Source organism: Poecile atricapillus, chromosome 3 (genome assembly GCF_030490865.1).
Source record: "Poecile atricapillus isolate bPoeAtr1 chromosome 3, bPoeAtr1.hap1, whole genome shotgun sequence".
Lineage (NCBI taxonomy): Eukaryota > Metazoa > Chordata > Aves > Passeriformes > Paridae > Poecile > Poecile atricapillus.
In genome coordinates, this window is record NC_081251.1 from 101524675 (window position 1) to 101552250 (window position 27576).

At 42.8% G+C, this 27576-nt stretch overlaps 2 protein-coding genes across 2 annotated transcripts in view; both read left to right on the top strand.

Annotated features, from left to right (window-relative positions):
* The first annotated feature begins 1097 nt into the window (after positions 1-1097).
* On the top strand, positions 1098-7917 carry EPCAM (epithelial cell adhesion molecule). Its single transcript, XM_058836709.1, has 9 exons — positions 1098-1331; positions 1798-1902; positions 2510-2750; positions 3023-3088; positions 4257-4320; positions 4692-4793; positions 4960-5157; positions 5573-5614; positions 6285-7917. Exons 1-9 carry the CDS (start codon positions 1265-1267, stop codon positions 6324-6326), a joined length of 927 nt encoding a protein of 308 aa, XP_058692692.1. The 5' UTR covers positions 1098-1264; the 3' UTR covers positions 6327-7917.
* Positions 7918-13101: 5184 nt separating this feature from the next.
* MSH2 (mutS homolog 2) overlaps positions 13102-27576 on the top strand; it is a 44672-nt gene continuing 30197 nt past the window's right edge. The window contains exons 1-6 of the mRNA XM_058836084.1: positions 13102-13353; positions 15401-15555; positions 15958-16236; positions 16552-16698; positions 17697-17846; positions 19998-20131. Coding sequence (XP_058692067.1) covers positions 13134-13353; positions 15401-15555; positions 15958-16236; positions 16552-16698; positions 17697-17846; positions 19998-20131 — 1085 coding nt within the window. The 5' untranslated portion in view covers positions 13102-13133. The remainder of the gene's footprint in view (positions 13354-15400; positions 15556-15957; positions 16237-16551; positions 16699-17696; positions 17847-19997; positions 20132-27576) is intronic.

Below are 27576 nucleotides of genomic sequence, written 5' to 3' on the forward strand. Positions count from 1 at the left end.
TCCTAGGGTGCTAATATATCTTTTAGAAAGATCTATGCAGATTTTTTAACTGAATAAATAAACTCAACGTTCATCCAGCATTTCCGGTGTACCAATCTTTTGTCTTCCATTTTGGCATTGCTTTTAGACTTTGGAAAGCCATCTTAAAACCTGCAGCCGGCTTTCCCGTGTTTCCTCCTCGGCAACCTGGCAGGGCTCTGGCATTACCTCCCATTTTGTAGGTTCCCACAAAGCTGCGCTTCTCAGAGACAAAGCACTCAGGACTACTTTTTCCTGAGCGAGGAAATGAGAATACTGTAGCGCCAGGAGCGAATCTTCAGAGCAACCCTGAGGGAGAGACATCTACTATGTATTCTGGAAAGGAACCGGAACCGAAAATAAAAACACATAATCAGTAAAGATCCTTACAAAAGTGTTCATTCTACACAGGTAAGCGTTCTGTTTTTCAGTTTACTGTGGAATTATCAGAATTTATGTCAAGTACGGTGTAGCTCACACGGCACCCCGGATGCGAACAAAGCTCACTACAAAGCATGAGTATTCCCTGCTTGCTCTCAGCTCGCCGAGAGTGAAAACACTCCCCGCCTGTCCCGAGGGAAGAGCCCGGGGATCCCAGGCCCGGGCAGAGACCTTGGGACTGCCCCGGCGCTCCGAAGGTCGGCGGCGGGCGCGGGAAGCCCCGAGCCGGGAGGGACGGGGGCCCTGCTCCCCCTGCCCGTGTGTCACGGGGCAAACACACCCGGGAGCTCCCGGCGGTGACTAACACTTTCCCCTCGACGGCGGGGCAGCTGTCCCCCAGCTCCCCGCCGCGGCCCCAGCCCGCCGCCCCTCCGCCCAGGTGGGGCGGTTTCACAGCCGGCTCGGTTTCACAGCCCAGGTAAAGAGCGGGCACGGCCGCGCCTCGGGACGCCCCTCGCACCGCCGCTCCCCCTCCCCGTTCCGCAGCAGAGGCGCTGTCGGGGCCGGGCCGGGAGCGGGTCCCGCCCTTCCCCATCCAGTTTCGCCCAGGTGCGGGGGGAGGAGGGGGCGGCGGTGGTTTAAGAGCGCGCCCGGCGGGCCCGGGGGAGGAGCTGCCGCCGCTCCCCCCGCGCGTCCCAGGTGTAACCGGAGCCGGGAGGGCGCGGCGCGGCCGCCACCACCTGCGGAACCTGTCGGGCGGCTCACAGCGCTCCGCCGCCGCTGCCGCGCACACACCGCTCCCTCTCTGCCCGCGTCCCCGAGGACTTTCCCCCGGCCTCTCCGCGCCCCACCGCCCGCCCCAGCCATGAAGCCGCTCTGCGGGGCTGCGCTCCTGCTGCTGCTGCTCTGCGCCGCCGCCGCTGCCCAGAACTGTGAGTGCCCGCACCCCTCTGGCCGCCCCGCTCCTGACCGACCTCCCCCTCCCCGGGACCACTTCCCGTCCCCCGCTCTCCGTAGGGCCGCTCTGCTGGGCGCCCTGAGCCGCCAAATGGAGAGACCATTCCCCCCCACCCCTTCGCCTTGGGCGCGGAGGGGGCAGGAGCGGCCGGCCCCAATCGCGCCGCTTTGTCCGCGCCTCGAGGGGACACCCAGGGCTGCGCAGGGAGCCCTCGTCCCGCGCTCGGGAAGGGAGCGAGGGCGGCGGCGGGGGGGAAGCGGGGGCTGTGGGCACGCCACGCCCGGCCGGAGAGGGGCGGCTTTGTGCATCCTGACCGGAGGCGGAGCGCGGGTGTCGGTGCCCCGCGGTTCCCGGCTCCCTGTCCCCGGTGCCCTCCGGTGCCCCGCGGTGCCCGGCTCCCTGTCCCCGGTGCCCGTCTCACGGCTGTGTTTCCCTTACAGCATGTGTCTGCCTGAAGAACAAGCGTGTTACCAACTGCAGGATGGAAAGCGGTCAATGCCGCTGCGACGCCATCGGCTCCGGCGCCACCGTGGACTGCAATACCCGTGAGTAAAAGGGCACGACCGGGTGGGTGGCAATGAGATGTACCCGCAGAGTGCTGGGGAATATGTGAGAATGACCGATTAGTTCCCAGCAAATAATGGGGGCGAGGAAGGAGCTCTTCTTCCTGGTCTCCAAGGTCAACTGGGCTTGGAAGACAAGCGTTTAAGGTTTCCTTACTTGTACCGATGTAGGCTCACGCCTCCTCTTCAATATCTGTTCTCCTGTGGCAAGAATTTCTTGAAGATGAATGTTTAGCTTTCTTGCAAGCACACATTCTCACTTTTTCTACAAATCTAAAGGGGAAAGAGCCTCGTGACAAGATTTCACTCTGGGCTCAAGCTCAGCTAAGCTGGGAACAAGCCTCTAGCTGTGAGAAATGGAAGCTCTTAAGTCCTAAGGTTGGACTTGTTAGGCTTTTGCCTTGAGAGGCTGACATACCCCCATTGTATTAATTTTATGTACTACTTACACGTTAGACATCTGCTTTTTTGTGTAATGGCTTGGAATCTGGTTGCTGCTGATGTAACCTTGTGTTTGTACTGACTCGGAGCTCTGTTTTGGACATGTGTGGTCTGATGATGCATAACGTGGCTTTCTGGTTATTTTTAGTGACTTCAAAATGCCTGCTGATGAAAGCAGAAGTGATGGGCTCAAAATCCGGTCGTCGTGAGAAACCAAAAGATGCATTTGAAGATACTGATGGCCTTTATGATCCTGAGTGTGAAAATAGTGGTGCTTTCAAAGCGAAGCAGTGCAATGGAACCACCTGTTGGTGTGTGAATACAGCTGGAGTTAGAAGAACTGACAAACATGATACAGACTTGAAGTGCAATCAATTAGTCAGAACGATGTAAGTCTTTCAACAGGGTGTGCTGTGACATGAAAACATTCCTGTATAAGGCTCTGCCTTGTGTGAGTGATGCACTAGGGATGAATGAAGATGGAGCAATCAACATTTGGGTTACTGCTGGGTATTCTTCTACAGAAATAAGGATACTTTGAATGGGCTTGGAAGAGACTTTGCTTTGGTTTTGTCTCATTGTTCTGATTTTTTAGCCTGGGGTTAGATTTTTTGGTATGTTTTATATCTGTGTACTTCAAGAATATTCATTGGTACTTCAGGTGGATCATCATTGAGATGAAACATGCTGAGAGAGATACTCCTCTGAATGCTGAATCTTTAAAGAAGTAAGTGATGATAGTAACATGTCATGGTAGTGTATGCATGTCCTACTAGATATCTAGTGTATTTCTGATCAGTTGCTAAAGGCGTTGTCAGACCTGTGAACTCGTTTGTAAGACATTTCAGGCTGCAGATTCTCCATAGAACTGCTTTAATTTGTATTGGAAACAAATTAACTGCTAAAGAGATTCCCTTCCATTTAAAATTGATTGCTAGTTCCCCCCCAAATCAATATACTAAAAGAAATGGATGGTAATGGGTGAAACTGTTAGAAAAGCAAACTGACAAAAATGGCAGGACTGCAAAGAAGCAGCAAGCGGAAAATGAGAGTTTAGCCTTATTTTTTTTTTCATTTTGTTAAAACAAAACCCTACTTGTAGCTATCAGATCACCTCCTTTCCAGAACAAAAGATGCTGCCCTCTAGCTCTTCTGAACTCTTCTAACTGGTGAAATTATTTTGTCTAACACAGGTGTTTATTTTACAGTAAGTGCATCTTCACTGTTAGGAGTGAATTAAACTCTAGTATGAAGAGAGTGGGTTTGGTTGGGGCAGGATTAATTTTCTCAGTAGCAGTTGGTGTGGTGCTGCATTTTAGACCAGTGATCAAAATGGTGTTGATTAATTCACTAGTGTTTTAGCTGCTACTGAACAGCACTTAAATAATGTCAAGGCCTTCTCAGACTCTCACTGTGCTGCCCCAGTGAGTAGGGTGGAGATGGGCAAGAGGATGGGAAGGGGACAGGGATGACCTGAATTAACAGAACAGGTAGCCTATACTGTGTAATGCCGTGTTCAGCAATAAATCTGGGGGAAAGTCTTCTCCCAAGTAGCTATTGCTCAGAGGTTGGCTGGACATTGATCTGCCAGTGATGACTGATCACTTGAGGTTTTATATTTCCCCCACCCAGCCCTTTCACTTACCAGACTCTTTATTTTAACTGATGACAGTTGGGTTGGTTTTTTTTTCCCTTGCTTTTGCCCTTCTGATTCTTTTCCCAATCCTGTTAGGGGGAAGTGAGTAAGAGACTAGGTGAGGATTTAGCTGCTAGCTAAGGTTCACCCACCACAGAGACTGCAGAAGAAAACAATTACACTGGTCTTCTCTACTTCTCAGCTGATCTGTGTGAAATAATAACTGTTTTTAACAGCCAGGGCTTTCATATCCTTGCAGGTTTTTCACGGAGACCATCACCAGTCGTTATCTGCTGAATGGCCGCTACATAACCAATGTTCTGGTAAGAGGCACATCATGTTTAGTAAAGTATCAGAACTTTATTTTGTTGTAACTATGAAAACTCTAATTTGACTAATGTAGTACAGCAAGAGTTCTAGTGGAAGCTCTCAAAATAGCGAGCAGTTAGCAAATAGCTGTATCTGAACAGAAATGCTGAGAAACTATACTGCTCTCCTTAGTCTGTAGATAACTCCTTTGCTTCACTTAAAAAGTGGAATTTGAATCCTACTGTAAACAGTTGGCTTGAGTTCAAAAACCATAACCTTGATCTAGTATGCAAGTTCATAAACTGGATCATAATGTTTTTGTGAATATTTGATAGTTGGATTTAGAGTACCTCCTTCTTAATACCAGACTATATTTTTATTGCAGTATGAAAAACCTTACATTACTATTGATTTGAAGCAAAATTCCTCAGAAAAATCGTCTGATGATGTGGATATAGCTGATGTGGCCTACTACTTTGAAAAAGATGTAAGTGTGTCACTTGTGTCAGTCTTAAGTCTGTCTGCCAGAGGCTGGGTGGGTGTCTTGCTTTGCACTCGGGAGTCTGGCTGAAGCAAGGTGAATTATTCTTGTGACAAGCTAAGTGCCTGCTACAATGTGAACTAGCAAGTCTCTCTTTTCCTATCTGTTTTAGGTAAAAGGTCAATCCATCTTTCATAATAACGTGGGGCTAAATGTCAGTATTGACAACGAACCGGTGAAGCTTGAGAAGACAGTGGTCTACTATGTTGATGAGATAGCACCAGAGTTTTCTATGAAGTCTCAGACTCCCGGCCTTATTGCTGTCATTGTAGTGGTAGTAATAGCAATAGTGGCTGCAATTGTTGTTCTGGTAAGTTCTAGCAAAGTTGGCAAGCAGAACAGTGCTGGTACAATTTGGGAACTAACAGCATACATGTTTTGGACATACAGAGTTTGGACTCTGATGGAAAGTCTTCCTTTGTAAATTGGCTTGCTTCTTCAGGCTTTGGAGGTGGGGAATTGGTGATAGGCACACTGTCACTGTTTCAGGTTACAACTGAAGGGTGTCACCCGGAAAACAAGTACTGGGAACAATTCACAGAGGTGAACAAAGTGCTTCCTGGTTTGAAGCAGTTGAGAATGACAAACAACCTCGTTTGTATCTACCTACCTCACTTCGGAAGGATGGGGAATGGACAGCTTTGAGTTTGTGTTTTTCAAGTCAAAAACAGATGAAGTTACTTGTATATCAAGACTTTAAAAAATAATGCATCTTTCTCTTACAGGTTCTCACAAGGAGGAGGAAAGGGAAGTACGTGAAAGCTGAGGTAATTATTTCTGTTTGTGGTACATATGTGGGGTGGAGGTTAACCAGAATCCAGAAAACCCTAAAGTTTGCTGTAGGTTAAAAGCTCTCTTCGGGTGTTTCAGATGTGTTCAAGGAGACTGAAAATATTCAAATTCTGTAGCTAGTTTTCACCTCTGTGTAGTTTTGCACTAGTTTCAAAGGCAGCTGGTGATCTGCTGCTTTTCCCAGTGCTGAGGAGGTGGGGTTCGGTTTTACTGCAAATTCTGTTTTACATATGTATAGCAAAGGGCTGTGCAATCCACAGGAAGTGCTGATAGGCTTGTTCTGTGACAAGCTCTTTACTGAGGTATTTGCATGAGTCTTGCAGTTGCCATTGAGGAGCTGCTTTCCAATGGAATACCAAATGATACTTCACACCAAGTGTGGAGCCTTTTGTGAAGGAATCCAAACAATGTTGTAGCTAAATAGTATTGTCTGCTTCCTGCATGTACCCTAATTAGCGGTTTTAGTGCTTTTGCGTTTTTTTTCTTTTTTTTTTTAATCTGGTGAGTTTGTCATGGTTGGTTCTGTTAGTGTTGCATCAAATCCATTTGCTAATGAAAATCTGGGCTGAAATCTGGGTTAAATCCCAATGATTTATTGACTCTTAAAGTTTAGATGTTGATCTCCCTCTACCTCCTCCCCTCCAGGTGAAGGAAATGAATGAAATGCATAGAGGACTGAATGCTTAACTAAATCAACTGAAGACAAGCCAGAAGACAACAAAAAACATTGGCGGCATGAATCTTAACTCTTAAAGCTTTCCTCCTGAAAGGGAGGTAATTGTGCTCACTTACTGAATGTTAAAACTTTTAACAACCACCACTGGTAACCATTCAACTACTTTTACTATTTTTTGAGAGTTAAATGCCCCATCTTACTCAAGTAAAACTTAACTATTGCTCCCTGATTTAGTTTTTTTTTTTTTTTAAGATGGTGAAATGAGTTGACAACTGCTGTTACTAGGATTTTGGAGCATACATACCTAAATGGGTTATTTTACCCTTGTGGGTTATATTGAAAGTAATGATTTTGTAGCCATGTTGTAATGAGACTGTCTCCTGTATAACTGAACACAGCGTTTTTTTGACAGTTTGTACATATTTGAAGTTGCTGTAACTTTTTTATGACTTGAATTAATAAAACTTTGAAACAGGCTTCTAATTCTTCCATGATGAAATGATAGTCTGCTGAATTATCATGCTTACAAATTTGTAATTTGATTCCTTAAAGCAAGGAACCTCAGCATAGTTGAAAATATTCTAGAACTCCAATTAGCAATTTTTATCAGCCATCTAGTATCTCAACACCATATTTTTTCTTAAAGCTGTGAAAAGTACTCAACAAGAGTGAAATGATAATATACAGATTGTTGTATAAAAAATCAACAGGCTGAGAACGCAGTCATTTCAGGAATGCATAGACTGATCTTTCCAATGCTATGTAAGTTTTTAAAATAAGCCTCTAACCTAGGACATCTCTGATGCAGGGTTAGGGGTGGGCAGGCCTGGCATCTGATGGTGGAGCTGGGGGAGAGCAATTTACCCCACTGCTGTAAGTTTCTGTGGCAAAGCCGTTGCACGGCAAGGAGCTGTTTCTGCTTTTATTCCTGTTCTCTGCCATAGATGCTTAGACTTCCACAGGCTCTCAGCCTCTCAGACCCTTCCCTGGACATGAGGGCTTGCTTTGGCTGTCAGTAACCTGTGCCATGGATGCTGGCTAGCAATCCCTCCAGCATATCTGATTTATGAAGGAAATGCTGTAACTCCTGTTGCCAAAGAAATAATGAGATGCAAGATAAGGAACTGAATGACAAACCTTGTTACTAATGTGGTGTGTGTTTTGACCCACCCTGGCTAGAACAAGAAAAGTAGGACAAACTACTGAGTAGATACTCTATGTACTGTTCATGAAGTTAAATGTGAAGTGTGGCCCATCGGTGTGCCTGTTAGATACCACAGGAGAAGTTGCTGGACTGTGGTGGTGTCACCTCCACTGTCACAGCTCATTAGTATCCCTTCTGCCCTTCAACAGGGTGGTTGAAGAACACCTCAGAGGCGTGCATTGCTGTGCTGGGTGTTGCACAAAAATCCTGAAGTAGGGAATTTACTGGAACATTTTGCAGCCTTTTCAGGCAGCTTTGTCGGTGATAACTTCTGCAGGGCAGGCTCTCCCTCTGCTGATCTGGGCCATTCCCTTTCTCCCTAGGTATGCAGACGATCTGCTGAGGTGTGATGAATTTTGTACAATTCTGTAAGCTGTTAACTAAATAAAGCCAAGTTTTCAGTAAGCTGGTCTTGTGCTGAGTTGTGTGTGTTGTCTTCCCCAGTGCTTCAGTCTCCATCTCCTCTACTTCCTTAAATGTCTGCAATATGGTAATCCTTGCCATTTCTTTCTTCCCAATATTCTAATGCCATTGTTTTCGCTCCTCTTCTCCTCCCCATTTCACCTGTGGGATGGAAAGAGGTGTTGTGTGCTGTGGCTGGGCAGGAGCTGCACATGTGCAGACTTGACTGGACAGGCTGGTGCATAGCTGCTGTGTGGCCTGGACCTTGTCCCAATTGGTTTGTTTGAACATCATCTTCTCCCTGCTTTTCCCACACTACAGGGAAGTGTTCAGACACTTTTCTGTTTTTTTTTTACTTAGTGGAGCTTTTTGTGTCAGATATGAAGCTTAGTGCTGTATTACAATCTTCTTTGTCAAATTTGCCTGAAACTACTCAAGGGATCTGAAAATGAGAAAGTTTACAGAAATTCTTAAAAAACACCCAGAGTTTAATTAAATCCACAACTGAAGGGAATGCACTGTTTCTAAACTCAGTTACTATGGTACTAACATGGTGCTGCTCAGGTCTCAAAATGGTGATCAGTTAATAGTTTCTTCATTCGTTTCCTGTTCTAAATAGTTTTGTTGATATATTGGCCTTTGTGTTGTTCTATTTACTAAACACTACACTTGTCCACCTGCATCGAAGTGTGTATTTACAGAGAAATGGAAAAGGATGAGGGGGAAAATACCTGAGAAATTAGTGTATTAGTGTCCTGCAGCTTATTGTGTTTTACAGATTTTTATACCGAGAGGAGACTAATGTGATGACATTTAAAGAAAAAAAAAAGAGCCATTATCAGATTGTCAGCTCTTCACATATGCACCTGATAGCTCTTCTCCCCTATAGAGGAATATGGCAAAAAATGATTGCTACTGAAAATTAACATGGTACAAAATAGCAGGACTAAATGCTGGCTATTTTGATACTTGGATACTACTTTTAATACTATTGGAAAACATTCAGCAAAGTTAAAAAGAGAGTTTCCTGTAAAAGAAACAGACTAATAGAACTTAGTAAAGGACTAGTAGTTTCTGCATCAATTTTTAACTAGGTAATTATTTTGGTACTTCCATTTGCCTTATTCATTAACTTCTTTATGTAAAGGAGCATATTTTTAAAATCTGAAGTCCTACACAAAGTTGAGATACCACGTTTCCTCTCTTTCCACATAATGTCAATTTTGAGAAAGCATATGAAGGGCAGATTGAAAATGTATTGAGACTGGATAAATGAGATTTTTGTGTTAGAGAGAGGGATAGACACAAACTGCAAGAAACCCTAGTAATAATACATATCTTAGTGCTTATATACAACATGGGAAAATAGTGTTTGTATAGGCAAGTGCAAATCTGTTACTCCCTCATTAATTATTACACTAGCAAATATGTATTATTATTACTGCAGAGTAAAATTAAATATATGCTTATGTAAAGACAATGACAGACTTTTTAGAAGAGGGTATGCTAATAATATATTTGAGAAAGCATGACCAATAAAATCTATACGTCTTTCTTCTAAGACCTGAGTAATGCCAAAGCACAGTTTCCACAGCTAAAAAATGAAAGGTCAGTGCTGCATCTGTGGGGTCTGTTGACTGTACTGTACCCATTACCCTCCTGAACATTCAGAGTAGTTTGATAAGAGAAATGACACTGTTTGTGAACCGTGTTTATTTATATCCTCCCCTGCTGGACTTTGATCACCAGAATACAGTCACTTTGGATGACATGAAGTAGCCGGAAAAATATTCTAGGAAACTAAAAATGCTACCAGCTCTGCTGCTACCAACTTTACAAGTGCAAGTTAGTGAATTCTAGCTGCAGTCTGGTAAAGGTTCATCCCAGGGCAGGCAGTCTGGCAAGGGCAGACATGCACAAAAAGGAGGTGGTGTGTGATGGTAGAGGAAACACTGACCAGTTTATAATAAGTGAAAACCTCACACATGTAAGAAGTGATTTTTTTTTCTCTACTATCCTCTAAATGCACAGCAGAATTCTTACACTTGCCTGCCAAGTAGAGTATAGCTGTGCCAAATATGAGTGAAAAAAGTAAACAAAAGAGAGTTAAAAGGTTCTCTACAAGGCAACAGCCATATTTTCTGTTTTCAAACTTATGTTATCTAAATATTCTTATCCTGTTAATGTTAAGTCTCTGCTGCAGAACATGTATGCACACACAGATACACATCAGTCTGATACCAGATTTTCTGGTGACATCCAGACATGGTGAAAAGCATTGGAGCTGCTACAGATAATGGCTGTATACTAATTAACCACTGGTGAAAAATAATTTATTTTTTCTCTTTTTCCCTGTAAAGTGGTTAAAGGACATGCATTTTCCTATCTGAAAACCCACTGTAACTTTTCTCCACATACTACTTATGCCTAAGAAGGCAAAAAAAAAAATTAATTAAGGCCCAGATTAGCAGCAGTTTTCCACCTGCCAAGGGCAGAACAATTACAGATGTCTCATTCCCGTCGCTGCTGGTAGGCGAGCTAAAAAGCAGGGAGTGTTAGAGCACAGTGCAAGAAGCCAGCCTGGCGACAGGGAAATGGTCCCCACTCAGAGCTGCCCTGCCAGGATCAGCCGGTCCCTGCTGGCGCTGGGAAAACAGTGGCATCCAGAACAATGGCAGAGGCTCCAAGGGAAGGTGCTCAGTGCTGAGCAGTTCTGTGCAGGGGATGCCACAACACAAAAGCTGTGGTCACCCCGCTCAGGGCGTTAGCGGCCGCTTTGGGTGGAGGCTCGCCGCGGATGGGAGCCTGCGGAGCTGCCTTGAGCAAAGCGCTGGACGAGGAGGTGCAGCCAGCCCAGGGCAGAGAGAGGGAAACGCTGAAGCACGCAACAATTACAGCTTAGCAGACATTATTTTACCGCTTTTGAAGATGACAATGAGGTCCCTGGAGTCCACCCTGTCTCCAGATGTTTGTATGGGACACTCCTTTTCTCCCTGTCCTGTCTCCTGCCTTATCTGTACCCATCGGTGTGTACAAAGACAAGCTGTCCCAGCTATTCAAAACGCGTATTCTGGGCTGACCTGGTATTATCGATGCTTGGCAAGGTTGCCTGACACTGTGAGTGCATTCCCAAGGTAATGTACTTGCTAAAAGACAGTTGTTCAGGCTGAATTTGCTATGTGAATATTGCTGCAAGCAAGCGCTTTTGGTGGAGAGAAGCACCAGACTAGATAGTTCAGCTGCTCCTGAAAAGAAGGTTAGGAAATGTACACTTATTCATACTGAAAATAAATACATCTGGCTTACCAGAGCAGTGTCATTTTTACAATTGTTGTGGAGATAAGAGGAAGATTTGGGGTTACTACAAAGCTGTCAAAGCTCTAGAGATCTGCCTGCTTTGCTCCTTCCTGCCTATGTCAAATGAAGGCAGATTGGACTTCCTCTACCACAAGAACCACCTGTGATCCTTCAGCACATACATTTACAGAGGAAATGCTAGAAAAACTGTGTTTCTTCAGGAGTACAGCACTGGGGTTTGTGGGGGGGAAGGCTGAAGTGTGGATGGGAAGCCAAGAATGATGCCAGGCAGGAATAGGGCAGAGGTGGGGACACCAAAGCATTCCCTGGGATGGAACGTGCAGAACGTGGCAGCACCGTCAGATCAGGGTGGCCCAGTAAAAAGTTAGTTTAGTGTGAAAACCTGAAGTAGTTCTTAAGTGGGCATCTGAGGGCCTTTTGGAAAGCAACTATTGACACCAAGAAATACTAAAGATGAGCACATTGATTCACCAGTTGTAAAGAAGAGAGAAGGCAGGTGAGAAAATCTAGAAACAGAGGTCCCAAAAGCTTTCCCTAGCTGGAAACAGACGGGAGGGAGGAAGAAAGGAAGGATGGGAGATGAGTTTCGAGAAGCTAACAGAGGGAAGAAATGAGAGAGAAAGCAATGGAGGGCAAACAAGGGAATGCTCTGTACGAGGTACACAAACCAGAACATAACATTTATGCAAGAAACAGTGAGGCATGCAAAAATAGAAGATGTGTTTTGTCTATAGGTGATAGTGTGCAGGCAGCTGGATTGGGATATAAGAATTTGGGAATTGGGGTACAATGGTTTCTGATTGGAAAGATGAAAAGCAGTGTAAGGTAAGAGAAGTTTCCAAGAAGACTTGACTTAGCTGATGAAACATGGCATTTCTCATTATTCTTAGACAATAATCACCAAAAGAAAGATTGTCACCTATACTGTTTCTATTCCTATGTGCCTTTACAATACAAGCTAAAACAGGCAAAAAAACCCGAAGAAAAATGCTTAGGACAGTACAAGGAAATGAGCATGAAAATCAAAAACCTAAAGCATTCTGGGCATGAGGACCACCCTGTAACCACGGCTCGGGATACCTCTGACTGCTGCAGGCCAGTCCCTGCCCTTTCTGTCCCTGGGCTGGGTAATCCTTCTGTGTAAACGAGGGTCAAGCATAGGATTTTTGGGCTATTTGCCTTGTTCCTTGTGCTGCCTGGGAGGAGCTCCTGGAAAGAGGGCAAGAGCTGCTCTCTCTTCGCTGGAGGGAACACAGAGGGTCTCTGGACACCATTTCTGCCGTGAGGAGAGGAGGGGCTGTCACCCACAGCCCCTGGTGGTGTGACTAACCCGGGTGACAGCCCTGCTCTCGGACTTGCTCCAGCACTCTCCTCCTCTTGGAGTACAGGCAGTGACCATCTCGGCACGGCTGCCAGGGGCACGCTGGTTTGTCCAGCATTAGCTTGGGCATTCGGAGGAATTCTGCCCAGGGAGGTGGTGGAGTCACCGTCCCTGGAGGTGTTTAAGGAAGGGCTCCACATGGCGCTCGGTGCCACGGCCTGTTCGGCACGGTGGTGTCCGGTCGCAGGTTGGACTCGATGATCTCAGAGGTGTTTTCCAGCCCAATGGATTCTGTAATTCCGAGATGACGGCGGCACGGAGCCCCGGCCAGGCGGCACCGGCGTTGCCATAGCAGCTGCGGCGGCGCGCGCGGGGCGGGCCGGGCCTGCGCGCTCCCGCCGGGCGGGCGGCTCAGGGGCGGGGCGAGCGTGACGCGCGGAGCGGGCCCCTCAGCGACTGGGCGGGCCGGGCGTGACGCGCGGAGCGGACCGCGCAGCGATTGGGCGCCGCTGGCGCGCGCGTGGCGTGCTTGGCGGGAGGCGGTGGCGGCGGCAGCTAGAGAGGCTGCACAAGATGGCGGTGGAGCCGCCGCGGGAGGCCGTGTGGCCCGAGGGCGCGGGGACCGAGGCGGGCTTCGTGCGCGCCGTGCTCTCGCTGCCCGAGAAGCCCGACACCACCGTGCGCTTCTTCGAGCGCGGCGACTACTACACGGTGCACGGCGCGGACGCGCGGCTGGCCGCCCGCGATCTATTCCGCACCCGCGCCGTCATCCGCCAGCTGGCGGGGGCACCGGGTGGGTGGCGGCGTGCGCGGGGGGCCCGGGACAGCGGCCCGGCTGTGGCGGGCCCCGGGTGGCCGGGGGGAGCGAAGGAAGGAGATGGTGGTGGCGGCTGCCACGCAGGGGTGGTCGGCAGTGCAGGGCCCTGGCAGCCCCCGGGAGGCCCTGGCAGCCCCCGGTGCCCCAAGGCCGAGGCCTGCGGGTGTCACAGGGAGCGGCCTCAGTGTGGCTTTCCGTGGGTGGCTTGGGCTCAGGCTGGGGCCGTGCTGCGGGTCCCTCCCGGGGCGGGTGGGTGCGGGAAGGGAGATGCTCAGAGGTGTCCGCGTTCCGGTGTCCGCTCTGGTTCTTCAGTGAGGCCGGGAATCACTGAATGAAGTTCTTTACTTTCAGATGTTTCTGTGTGTTTCATAAGATTTTCTTTTCGATGCCCCCCGTGCTGCTTTTCGTTTACCGTTTGGTATAAGGCAGTGGAGCTTGTAGATGGGGGATGTAAGAGCTTCTTCAAGATAAATTATCTTGTGGGAAGGTACAAACCTTAGTATTAGCCTTAATCACAAGGAACGCAGTTTTGGTGAGTTACTGGCTCAGATAAATCTCTTGAAATAAATATTTTTTTGTTTGAGCAAAGAGCATGACATTCTCATATGCTTTTTCCTTTCTCTTGGGACTGATGAGCTTATATGTAAAAAACCCCAAACATTTAAAAACCCCAGCTCCCCCCGAAGCTTGATGTGTCTTCCAGACTAGAAACATGCATCAGTATTATTGTTGTATTCAATTTAGAAGTTATTTTGTAGGTCTAATCACGTGACTACTAGCTCCAATTTTAAATCCTCTAAAGCCTTACCTACCATATCCAACTAAAAGCATGAAACTTCACTTGTTGCTTTCAGGATGATTTCAAAGTACACATCAACTTCAGCTGCTTCCCACCCCCTGCTAGTGTATTACCTTTTCTCAACTGAAATAATAAGAAGAGTTGTGTTTTGTTGGACAGTTCTGCCCTGGGGAAGAGAACATAATTATGTAGAATTAGGATTTTTACCTGCTTCAAAAAATCTTACTGGATGTTTGAGGAAAAATCCTATTTAAAATAAAGCCATACATACATTCTTATGGGCATGGAACATCTTATGGCTGTTTAACATCTTCCATGTAAAAGGAGGAAGAGCCTCAAATGTGATTAGGGCATCCTGCTAAAAGAGGGATATGATACTCGCTGTTGCTTGTGCTTGCTTAGTGTCTCATCTAACTCCAATGTGTCTGACACCAGTCTGAATTAGTTCCACTTCCCAACCGGACAGAAAGCTTAGTGTACTCACCTAAAATCCCAATTTGCTCAGTAGTGCAATTACCTTATTCTGTGAGTAGGCTGCTGCTGGAGCTGGGGAGGTAGGAGTGGTGTTGCACCTCTGGGCAGCTACATGGAATTAAAGTTATTCAGCTGCGTCATCTGCTTGCACATACAGGAGCAGAAGCAAGAAATTTGTCAATTAGGCACTTTCTCAGTAAGGTTTTAATGTAAACTGTTATTTTTTTTTAATGATATGCTGTTTTTACTGGATAAATTATGATAAAAGGGAAATGTCTTGGCACACATGTTGTGTGAGTGTGAATAGGTTGGCACTCTTTCCTGTCAACAGAAGTTGCTTATCCAGGAAAAAAAAGATGTTGTCCAGAAGGAGAACCTGTAGCAGAATGCTAATGCTCATTAGATCAAAATGTGTGAAATATTAATTAGTAAACTAAGTCAAGAATATTGTGAGAGGGGAAGGGTGAGAGGAACATATCCCTTTATATATATTACCATACTGATTACGTGAAATTAGGAATTTAACATTGTTTTTATTTGGTGGGGGAGTATGCTTTCTTCATTAGCATTAACAAGTATAATGTTGTGGGTTTGTGTTGTTTCATGGATTCTAAGTGTTTCCTTCTTAGATATTAACACAGTGTCTTCTGAAGGCTTGGGGATTTTGATTGCAGAAAATAAGAAAATAAGCTTTATGAACAAATTCAGGTATCTGATAATTTTCTTTTTTTTTTTTTTTCCTTTTCATAGGAACTCAGAAGCTTGAGAGTGTTGTGCTTAGTAAAATGAACTTTGAATCTTTTGTGAGGGATCTCCTTCTGGTTCGTCATTACAGAGTTGAAGTTTACAAGAACAAAGCAGGGAGCAAATCTGTCAAAGAAAATGACTGGTATTTAGCTTACAAGGTAAAATTTTCAACCTTTCTTTATAGTTGTGAGATGAAAGAAAAGAATCCTATAGCTTTTTCCTGCTTAGAGTTTTGGGATTTTAAGGGACTGATGATGAAAAATCACACTTGATTGTTATATGTTGGTTATATAGCTGTTATACGTATCACTTTATTTTCTACTGCTCTAAGGCTGAAAGAGCTTGCTCTGTGTCTTTGCTAGGTAGGGAAATAAAGGAAACCTGAAGTGCTTTCCTCATTGTAGGTGATATGTAAAATTCAAATGGTTACAAAAATAGAATAGCTGTGTATTTTATATGAATGGACTGTTCAATACTTAAGTTTTATCAGTTGTTTTTTAGAGAAAGAAAGGGGGTGTGTGTGTACACCTTTTAAAAAGTATTTTTCTTTTTCTAAATAGGGTTCTCCAGGAAATCTTTCCCAGTTTGAGGAAGTTCTCTTTGCCAACAATGATATGTCCACAGCCATCGGGATTGTGGGGGTTAAGCTGTCTGCTGCTGATGGACAGAGAACAGTAGGAGTGGGCTGTGTCGACACTACCCTGAGAAAATTGAGTGTTTGTGAGTTCCCAGATAACGATCAGTTCTCCAACCTTGAAGCTCTACTGGTTCAACTGGGCCCGAAGGAGTGTGTGCTGCCAGGAGGAGAGACTGCAGGAGAGATGGGGAAACTGAGACAAGTAAGGAAGCCACTGTGGCTGACAGACAAAGCCTCTAAAAAGCTCAGTTCTGTTTTTTTAGCCAAGTTCTGATTTGTGGAAAAACAAAGGACCAGTATCTTAATTCGAAGAAGCTTTGATTTATGCATATAAAATGTATTATTTATTGATTTATTTGCCCTTTAATCAACAAAAGTTCTGAAATCTTGTCTGTCATTCCTTTCTCTGCAGCCTAGAAGTAAATAAATATCACTTCAGGGTTTGCTTCTATGTGGTCAACATCTGCCCCTTAAATACTGAAATTAATTGATAACTATGTATGTTTGTGAACAACAGGTCATTCAGAGAGGAGGAGTCCTGATTACAGACAGGAAGAAGGCAGATTTCACAACAAAAGATATTGTTCAGGATCTCAATCGCTTGTTGAAATCCAAAAAAGAAGAGCAGCTGAATAGTGCAGCACTGCCAGAGATGGAAAAGCAGGTGAGCAATGCTCAATGTGTCTCTTTCTAAAAAGTGGACTGGTGCATGCACTTGATGTGAGCTGATCCCCGTGTACATTCTTGCTGAAGTGTTCAGCAGTTCTGCTCAGCTTGGGTCTGTGTCAGAGCTGGGTCCTGGAAGAAATGGAGGAAACCATTCACTTACCTCTTTAAAGCAGAAGCTCTGGTAAGCAAATAGACTGCAGACGAGGTGCCTTCTGTTCATAATCTATCTAGCCTAAGGACTGAAATACAATACTCTTGTTATTTTGCATGACAGGAAAATTGGTATTTGAAAACAGAGTAATGTTTATGATAATATTTTTGTGTTGTCTTACAGCTTAAGTATATGATTTAGTGCCTGCATGTTTATTCTGAACTGCAAACAACAGGCAATTTGTTGAGATAAACAAGTTTTAAAATGGCCTTCACTGTTGATGCTCACTGCAGGTGTAAGGTTCAGAATTATCCTCCCTTAATGTGTCATTTCATAACAGATTAGAGTTGTTTGAAGTGTGTGGCAGCTGAACAAGTCAGTCATGCTACTGCCTCTCTTTTGTGCCGGCACTCAGCAATGCCATGCAGTGAGTCAGATCAGATGCTTGTTCTGGCTGAAAACTAACCCTGAAACCATGTCCTCAGATGATCTAGCATATCTCATTTATCTGCAGTATAACTTGTTTGTGTTCCTGAGCTGGAAACATCCTGATAACAGCTTTGGAAAGTTGGCAAGGTGTGCAACTTGACATGTTATTTATCAGATTATGCAGATGTCTCGTGTGTTGTTCTTGCACCTGCCTAGAAAGATGCTGCAGTGCCATAGAATGTCCATATGGAAATAAAGTCTTGTCAAACAGGATGAGCCTTTCATAGCCCTGCCAGAATTGACATGGCTCAAAGTCTTCTCCAGCTGTAATTTTCTAAGAGCATTTATCAAATCCTCTTGGATTCAGGAATGTTTCTAACAAGAATGTGATGTGTTTTTTTAAAAAACTTCAGGTTGCTGTTTCGTCTTTGTCAGCCGTTATCAAGTTTTTGGAGTTGCTGTCAGACGAGTCTAATTTTGGACAATTTGAACTGACTACTTTTGATCTTAGTCAATATATGGTTCTAGACAATGCAGCTGTTCAAGCCCTCAACCTTTTTCAGGTAAGAACCACATACTTGAATTAGAAATTGGTTTATGATGTACTTAATTACTTAGCTGCTTGATAATGAGCCTGACTGCCCGATTGCAATTCCCTAGATCCTGATTAATGGCAACTTCTGCATTTTAGCTTTGTTCTCAGCTACTCCCCTGCTATGTGTGTTTTAAGCATTTAGATACTCTAACTGCCTTTTTAATTTTTGTTTCTTGTTAGTCTATTTTAAATGAGGAAGGGGAGAGAAGATAATCAAAGAGGTAGGAAGTATCCACAGTAGTGTTGTTATTGGGAAAAGAATACAAACCTGAGTTAGATGGTGTTAGTGGAACATGTAACACGTGGCAGGAGCAATGCCAGTGGTGTCAGCAAGGGAGGGCTGGCAGTGAACAGGGCAGTACTTGAGAACGTTATGAAAGCACCATGTCATGCTAGCTGTCACGTTTTGATGCCATTTTTACCTTTTTTACACACATTTTCTACAAATCCAGACAGATTGATAGACTCCTTCATACCTCCCACCAAGTGTGTTTTTCTGCTTTGCCCATTTCTATAGAAAACATAGGCTCAAAGTGATGTGTTGTATCAGTTTTTCTCCTCTATTTCCAAATTAGTAAGCCCTGCTTAATGATCTTTGATTGGACGTAATCTGCTTGCATTTCAGATTTATAGGAAGAAATCACAGATTATGGCCCCTGTTTACTCTGGAGGAATTTCTGCAGGGAAACAGAACATATATTCAGCATCTGAGCTGGTTAGCCCTGAAGAGAGATGTTCTGAATTTTTAAATTTTTTTTTTAATTTCCTACCACTGAGCACCTCTCTAGGGAATGCAGCAAAAATTACATTTCTTCTTAAGCTTTAATGGAGGGTGTTCTAGGAAGTTCTGTTTTAGCTACATTCCTTTACAAGTCCTTGCAGGTGTTACGTGTTTTGTGATAGGAAATACACTGCTTTGTCTGTCTTCAGGGGCTGTTGTGAGCTTGGAACAAAGGTTTTGTATGTAGCAGGAAACTGCATGCGTGGTAGGATGTGTGTGTGGAGGTTTTTGGACAGCAGTAAAGCAAAGTGAAACTACTTTGTAATTTGAGTTGCTCTGTGAAGTATGTAGGTAAAGTTCTTACAGTGCAACAGATGCAGTTGGTTATATGGAATGTACTGTGCCTTAAACATTTGATGTGCTGAAGTAGTGATACTTTCTTACATGAAGAAGTTTTAGTGTGTAATACTGTCCTGAGCACTGAAAATAGGCCTGTACCCTTTAGATATTAGATATTCCAGGGGCTGACTGTGGCAGTATTCCTTCTCACAGCATTCATTTCCTGTTGTTGTGATTCTAGTTCTACTTACAGGAGCTTCCAGACCTGCTTCTGTTTGAATGCTTGCATGCTGTTTTAATTGCAGCTTTTCTTGTGCAGAGAGGGTTGAAATTTTAATTTCAAAGTCAAGAGTTGAAACAAACTTGTTTGTTCAATATTAGTCAAAGTTTTTGCTTCATAGCTGTTTGTGCAAAAACCAAACCAAACCGCAACAAAAATGCCCGAAAAGCTGTCAGGAGTCCAGCTAATATTAAACCTGAATTATAGGTAATAAACTATAATTTGAACAGAGCTAAGTTTAGAGGTGTTTATAGCATGGCAGAGACGATCTGGGGATGCTTGAGAGAATTCAGGTAACTCTTCTACCCCATTGCCTGATTCTGTTGTGTCATTCCCCTCCAGCAGCCCCCAGAGTTCTCAAACTAAGCCCCTTGAGCTCAAGTCCTGTTTCTTGCTGGTTTTTTTGTGGACAGGACCCCTATTTATTTACCTTAAGAAGAGCAAACTAACAAATTGTGTAGATGTATTTCCACTTCTGCTACTCCAAGTGCAAACTGCCCCATGATTAGGTGCACTTTTAACTTTGCTGTTCATTCAGAATTGGTTCCAAAATAGACAGACCTGTTCTTTGCTTGCCATGTTCCAGGACCAGAGTGTAAGTACTTTAATGCTGCACTGTTTCATTTACCATTTTTGGTGGGTGCCAAGTTTAATGGAAAAAATGCATGTTCTATTCCTAAATAGCTGTGTGTCATTCAGTGGGTGCCAGTAAACTTCACTAACTAATTTTTTTTCTCCTTTTGTTCCTATATATATTTATTTTTTTTAATTCTTTCCAGAGTTCTGTGGAAAATGCAAATACTGCACAGTCTCTAGCTGGTTTACTGAATAAATGCAGAACCCCTCAAGGACAAAGACTGGTTAATCAGTGGATCAAACAACCGCTTATGGACAAGACCAGAATTGAAGAAAGGTAACAGTATTATGTGTTTAATAGACATAAATACATTAGTAACTATTTTATATCAGGCTCATTCTTTTTAAGCACAGAATGCTACAACTGAGAAACAGTAGTGGTTGGAGTCTTTTGTGTGCTACCCTGTAATGCATTACAGTTAGAGCAGAAATATATTTTTCTTGAGGTGCAAATTGACAGGTTACTGCTAAATGCTTTTTACAATTATTCATTGTAAAGAGGAGGTACAATATGTTTAGATGATCTGAATGATGCCGTGCTACAGGCTAAGGTAGTGCAGCAGCCACTTACTGACTGTTGTTCATATGCAGGTGTTCAGTCTGTTTAATAATATTTTGATATCACTTCAAGTTTACCAGTTAAAAAAAAAGAACACCAAACAATTAAGCAGTAATGACATCTTCCTGTTTCTGGAAGAAAGCTACTTCGGGTTACAGTAGGTCACTCTAATCATGCCTAGATATTGTGGGGGCTTTTTCTTTCTTGCTCTTTGATCCTGCCCTCCGTCACTGTGTGGCTGCCCTGCCAGTAGATAACAGTATCAGTTGATAAGAAGCCTTACAGACTCTGGTAAGTCTCTGCTGGGAATGCACAGATAATTCTCTGTCCTTCAGAAAGGAAGACTGCAAAGGCCGTGTTCCCTCTGTGTTTGGTTGTCTTGAGTATACAAGTTATGCATTTTTTAAACCACTCCTAAGTATAGCTGTAGTCTTATGATCTAAAACAAAATTCCATGGAACTCTAGCAATCAGCAGGTTAATGCATTACAAAATGTGTATTAAAGTGTATCTTGACAAAGCAGAAGAGGCTGGAAAATTGAATTTAACTTCTATAGATTCTCTAAGGCTCATATTTCAGATAAGGCATTGCAGGTATGTCTGTCTATGCTGCTGGGGATAGATCCCTACTACCAAAAAAAGAAATCTTGGCTTGGACATGCTGATATTTAAATAAGTTATGCAAAGAGCACTTGTTGTGGTTTAAGTCCAGCTGGCAGCTAAGCACAGAGCTGCCTGTTCACCTCCCTGGTGGAATGGGGAGGAGAAAGAAAATCCAAAACACAGCACTGTACCAGCTACTGAGAAAAAGTAAACTCTACCCCAGCCAAAACCAGGATGATAGTTTTCTCTCCAGATTTCTAGAGACTCAATTATTCTGCTTCTCTTCAACAAGTTTTTCTACTTTTCCTAATCATTTGCAGAAGAGTGTGTAGTAACATGATCACTTAGAGCCCATTTAGAAATGTTGTTAATGTGACACTGAAATATTTGTTCCCAGGTTTATTGAATGCTGTATCTTACTCTTGCATGTCTTACAAAAGCTTTCATTGCTAGTCCTTGACTGACTACCTGAGATCATTTGTGTCTGTCAGTTTTGGATCCTAAGATCTGAGCCAAATCCAATTTTGTGATTGTGTTGTTTTTAAAATTTTGAGTTAGAACTCCGATCTTGTAATTTTCTTATGTCAAAGTAAACATTAGAAATTTTAACTTTAGTGTGACACGTTTGCTTATTACTGCACATCAGAAATCTTTCAAGCTTGGAAGAGACAGTGAGTTGTAGGCAGAAAATTTAACTTGACCTGTTTTGTAGTTACCATCACCTCTGTGTCTTGGGTTGTGATTCTGTGTGGCTAATGTTGGCTGCACGTAGGAAAAGGTGTATTTAAAGGAGGTGGGGAGTAATTAAATGGAATTAAGCTCTTAATGAAGCTTGTAAAGGTCAGTATATCCAAGCGTTATGAATTTGGAAGAAGTCCACTGATAACCTCCTGTATCTTGCCTAGCTGCAGAGTCCTTGGGACTGTAATCTGTTAAAAGTACTTTGCTTTAACCTCTACTAATGGGCGCTGAAATACCATAGAGACACCTTTTCACTTTATTCTGCTGTATTGTCTAAATGCATCTTGCTTTCAAGTACTTACTTGGATGAATTCAATTCTCTGAGATAAAAGCAATGTAATTTACTTGTAAGCTTTGTCCTGACAAAATTCATGCTTCTCAAAGGATGTAGGACTGTTCTTTTTTTAATCCCAAGGAACAAGTATGGTAAGAGAAGCTGTTAGTGGGGCTGGTGAGATGTACTGACAGATTCAAATGTCTTTTGGAAGATAGGCAGTTGCCAAGTTATTTTCTGTTTATAAAGTTTCCACTTAATATTGTGTCTGTTTTAAGAATTGAAAACCACAGTTTAGAACATAGGGTGGCTTGAGAAGGAAATGCCTGGACTGTTGTTCCTTTACAACTCCTTTGTTGTCAAGGGGAGCTACTGATTGTTTCTTAGCTTGAAGTGTGCCATGTTGAAGGACCCCATTTAACACTAGCTAGTGCAAAACTCCTCAAACCAAACAGAACTGCCCAAGCTGGACTGATGTTCAGTGGCTGTTTTGAAGGAAGCCTCTTGTTTTGCTTATACAGGAGGTATTTGACTTAAGTGTTGTCCCAGTAGCATAAAATTGGTGTCTGAAAGTTTTACCTTTTTTTTTCACAAGTTAGACATTTGTAGTCCTCTGCTAAGACCTGCAGGTGGTGCAAGTCATCTTTTGGAGATAAAGGAATCTTCTACTAGTCTTTACTATTACTACTACTACTAATCTACTACTTCTTTCAGTAGTGTGTAATCTGCTGTGTGTTGCTAACCTGTATGTATGGATAAGTGGAACACAGAGTTGCATCTGCAGTCCATATTAACTACTGATAGAGTAACAGCACAAATTAAAGTATACGGTACACATGTTTTAGATAAAATGATGTTTACTGTCAGGAGCAGCTCCTGATGAGAACTGAGAAAGCAGAGGCTCCTGACAGCTGCCTGTCTTGTAAGACTTGGGGTTCTGCCAGTATCCAGCTGGTTTTCCTTGATTAAAAAAATAATTATCAGTCATAAGTATACACAATACAGTCCTATTTCTCCTATGTGGTATGTTCAGAAGGCAAGTACATGAGGTTCTTGCTCCTTGTCTCACAGTCAGCATATTTAAAATGAAAATGTCGTTGCAGAGCCAGCGTGTGCAAATACAAATATTAATTGCATAACCAAATTGACTGCAATACAGCAGGCAGCTTCAGTACGTCATGTTTATTCTTCAGGTGCTGGAAAGTCTGAGAAATGTGGCACAGTGTAAAATAGTGTTTGTTCTGTTATGTCCTGAGAAGAGAGTTCATGCTGAATATATTTATTTTTTTTTTATGTATTTGGGATCAACTCTATCTGACATTTATACACACCATAAATAAAAGATTCCAGCTCACCTTTTTAGTCTTTTATGTATACTGTGGTTGAACCTCTTATGTGCCTGTGTCCCATGGTGGAAGAGATACAGGGGTCTCAGAGGAGTTAAAAGCTGTACTCAAACATCATTTGCTCTGATCCAAGCCTGTTTTGAGCTTTCCTCCTGTGTTTCTAAATATCATGCTGCATGGAGGCCACACTGTAGAAACAAATCCTGTCTCTGGCAGAGTCAGGGAGTAATAGATTTGGGAAGCTTGAGGTGAATAAATGGCTAGAAGGATAAAACTTCCAAGCTTGTAGAATGTTTTCATGCATTGTGATTATTAAAGTAGCAGTTTGTTTAAAAAATGAAGAAGACTCAACCCTAACTTGTTGCCTTGAGACAAGAAGAAGAAACATAATCAAAGGCCTTGGCTCTCTTGGAGCACCTTGGGTGAGGCATGAGGATAGCTGAACTCTGGATTGTGTGCTCAGAGAGTTGGAGGGATCTCTGGTTTTGACTGAAGTTAGCCTTGTTTTGAGCAAGGGCTGTAACCAGAGGGCTGCAGTTCCAATGTCAATTGTTCTGCGGTAAGTTTTCACTACTTTTGTGTTCTTTTCTAACCTGCAGCTGTCCCTGCAAAGCATTGCAGATAGGCTTTGTTGCTTTTGTCATTCTGGTTAGCAGCTCTTCAAAGACCTTCAGTGCTTTTCTGAGTACAGGTCAGGACCTCTCCACAGCCACAGTCTGATTCCAGGCAGCTGAATTAGTGGTGTGTTGTGGCCTGTGTCCTCATTAAGGGAGGGGAAGATGTGATCAGCTTGGAGATTTGTCTAAATGACCTCTTTAAAATGCATTTTAGGCACTGGAAGTGCTCCTAATGCCTGTAGGGAAGCTTCTGAAACAGAGATTGAATCTGAACAGATTTGAAGACAGAAATGTGATTTCTTATTGTCATGGAGATCATGATGCAAAAAATATTTCCCATGAAAGAAGTTGTCATTCCAGTGACATGAAAATGGTGTTGGCTTCCAGTAAGCCTTTAGAAATGTTAGAAAAATGTCACCTTTGTCATTCTAACAGTTACCATTACTAAGTTCCCTAAAGAAACGTTTGGAGCTTGAAGCTCTCAAAGCTTCTTCTTTAACCGTCTTCACTTATGTTTACTGTTTTCAAACTACTAATTTACCTCTGTTTTCATTTGGGTTTGCTTGTAAAACTGAGGTTGACATTGAGTGCTGTCTAGAGACATTAAACAAGAGCTCTACTAGTCAAGCATACATCACACAGGCCATGTCTCTAGGAAAGAATTGCCATCAAAATCCCAAGCACTCAAAATCTATTCAAAGGCTTGGATTGTTGTCTTGCAAAAAAAAGAGTCCTTTCATGACACCTTTAGGTGTGAGAAAGACAATGTTGGTGTTTGTATTCTGCATGTTACCCAGATCGTTTGTCTTCTGGGTCAGGGATCAGCAATCAGTGTTGCAAATCTGTAGATCATAGGTGATTGATTTACAGATTTACAGAATCTTTAAATCATAGGTGGCATTGAGTGGTGCAGCACTGGAACAGGTAGTCATAGTATCTCCTAGTTGATACTTCCAGCTCACCCACTTCTTCCTGACAACTCCTCACTTGGTACAAAGTAAATAGAAGGATTAAGCTTTTGGTCATTTCTTTTGTGTCTCAATTTTGAGGCTCAATAGAAATGAAAATTAAACTAAAATTTGATTCAAATGTCAGATTGGTTTTCAGACTTGTAAGACACAATGAAACTGCTATTTATTTGGAGAAATGTGAATCTGTAGCTACCATACTGTTCTTTGACTCTCATCCTGCCAAAATGAGGTGGATGGCACTTACTGCTGTACTTAAATTTTGCTTAGAATCTGTGTTTAAGTATTCAGGACTGTATGGAAACTTACTGTGCAGAGGTGCAAAGCTCTCAGGTTTGTAACAATGTTCTTGGTAGTCTCTGTTTTGAACCCTGCATACAGAAATACAGTGTATTCTCTGTGAAAGAACAGCGACCACATTATTGTTTCTGCTTTGTTTTAATTTATGTCCAAAAACTTTAGAAAGGTGGCATGTTAGGACACTGCAATGGAAGCTCTTGGCAAGAAAATTTTGTCTTGACTTGTAATTTAATTTCATTTATCATGTATGAGGATTGTAGGAGTCTTTAATGTTTTGTTGACATACAGTTTTGAGTTTCTTCTGTATAGAATGAATGCAAATGAAGAAATATTTGTTTTTCGACGGCTAAGAAATAGAACTTGTTCAGTATGCTCTTAGTTTGCACAAGATTAAAGAAATGTGCAATAGCAATTTAAAAGGGTATTAATGTTGATGGAGTAGTGTAATAAGTGTAGCCTCTTAATTTTAATAATGTATGGAAAGTTGTAAGGAATAAGGCACAAAAAAGTAATAATGAAAATACCTTTCCTCAGATGACTCTAGTCTTTGAAGACCATGCAGTAATACAGTTTTATCACTGGATCCCAAAATGCCATATTTAATTAAAAAGCAAGACTGGCAGAAAACCTCCATGGTTTAAGGCATTAAGCTGGGAAACAGCCTTTGCTGCTTTCTATCTTGGGTTTCTCTGGAAGGTTTTGGGTGGAGCAGTTTCACTATGTGGGGTTAATGAAGGTGCCCACAACTGTGTAGTATTTGGTGAGTTCTTGCTCCATCCTCTTCATTGTTCTTTGTTACCATATAAAAAGTGAAGGTTTATTAGGAATTCTTAAAAGAATTCCTAGAAGAATTCTTAAAGAGATGGGTAGTTGTTGTTTTGTCTCGAAGCATAAATACTGTGTTATTCTTGTCTTTATTCAAATTAGGATCTTTTTGCCTTCATGTTCTTGGCACTTGCTCACACTGTTCTGTATGTAAGGTTTCTTTGGTCTTCAGGATTTAGTGTGAAAGTTTTTAATTTGTTTTTGACTCTTGTGCACCATGTAGCAGCCTGTGGCCCTGAGTTGTTTCATGGATGGCTCGCACTGTCTGTAACCACTTTAAATCAAAAGGTTCAGTCATGCTGCCCTGACTGTCGACTGCCACCTGCTCCCTTTTGATTGGCATTGGTGTTCCTGTAGCTGCCTTGTTCATCTTTTGATGGGGAGTGTATCACAGTTAGACAGTCAAGGCTGTCATGTTGGATTGCAAATAATCCAGAAAAACTCAGCAGTTGCCAAAAGGGGCACTCCATGCCTCCTACTTACTTTTTTTTTTTCTTTCTTGTAGCTAACAGTCAGTTTGATTTGGCTTATTCACCTGATAAAAACTAGTTCATGAAAAAGTGAGGGAAGTTGTAATCAAAAATTAATCCTTTTGCTCCTCTGTAGCTGGTCCATGGGCTGCTATTATCATGAACATCCTAAGTGCAGGTCAACAAATACCAGAAGCCAGGATTTGTTCAGATGTAATAATCTGACTTGAGTTTGCTTTCTTTTGGTACTTTGACTGTTTTAGAGATGATGCCAGTTGATTTATGTTGTGAGTTAGATTGCCAGACTTGCTGCAGGAGGATAGAATGGATATCTGCCTATCCTTGGATTGGAATTGTCAATCTGTGAAATGGAGCTGTGCACTACCATTGCTCAATAAACCTGCTGCTTTCCTGACAGATTTGCTGTGAAGATGCTATTTGAGTATTTTTAGCTCCTACAGAAAACAGACGATGAAAATTTTATGAAAAAGACTATATGCATGGAAATAAACATTGAGAAGACAAAAAAATATGTCTCTGATAAAGATTTTGGGAAGTACTTCTTGTTTTATGAGCTATCCTCATATGACTTTTGTCTGTACAGTTCCTTGAGGGTAAGAGACTGCTTAGTCCAGCAAGATTGTAATGGGGTTTGAGATGGGAAAGGATTTGCTGTGTCAAATATTCAAAATTTAGCTTTGCTGGTAGATACTCTGGTTTTTTTTCTTCTATAAGCATGCATGTTTAAAAGTTGGGAAAACTATTTATCATTCTGTGAAGTAGCGTGTTACTATATCCCCCTTTTATGCCAGTTCCTCTACTGTGGAGCTGTTTAATTCACTAAGGGTAATAATTTTGTTACTCCTTAACTGTGAAAGAGGAAGAGAGGGGAATCAAATCCGAACAGTGCTGTTACATAGAACTTAGTGGCAGTTCTTGGTAATAATTAAAAGGTACTTTGTTCTTACTTGGGAAATACAGCTTTTGGGAAAAGGAAGTAATGGTTTATTTTCCTTATCT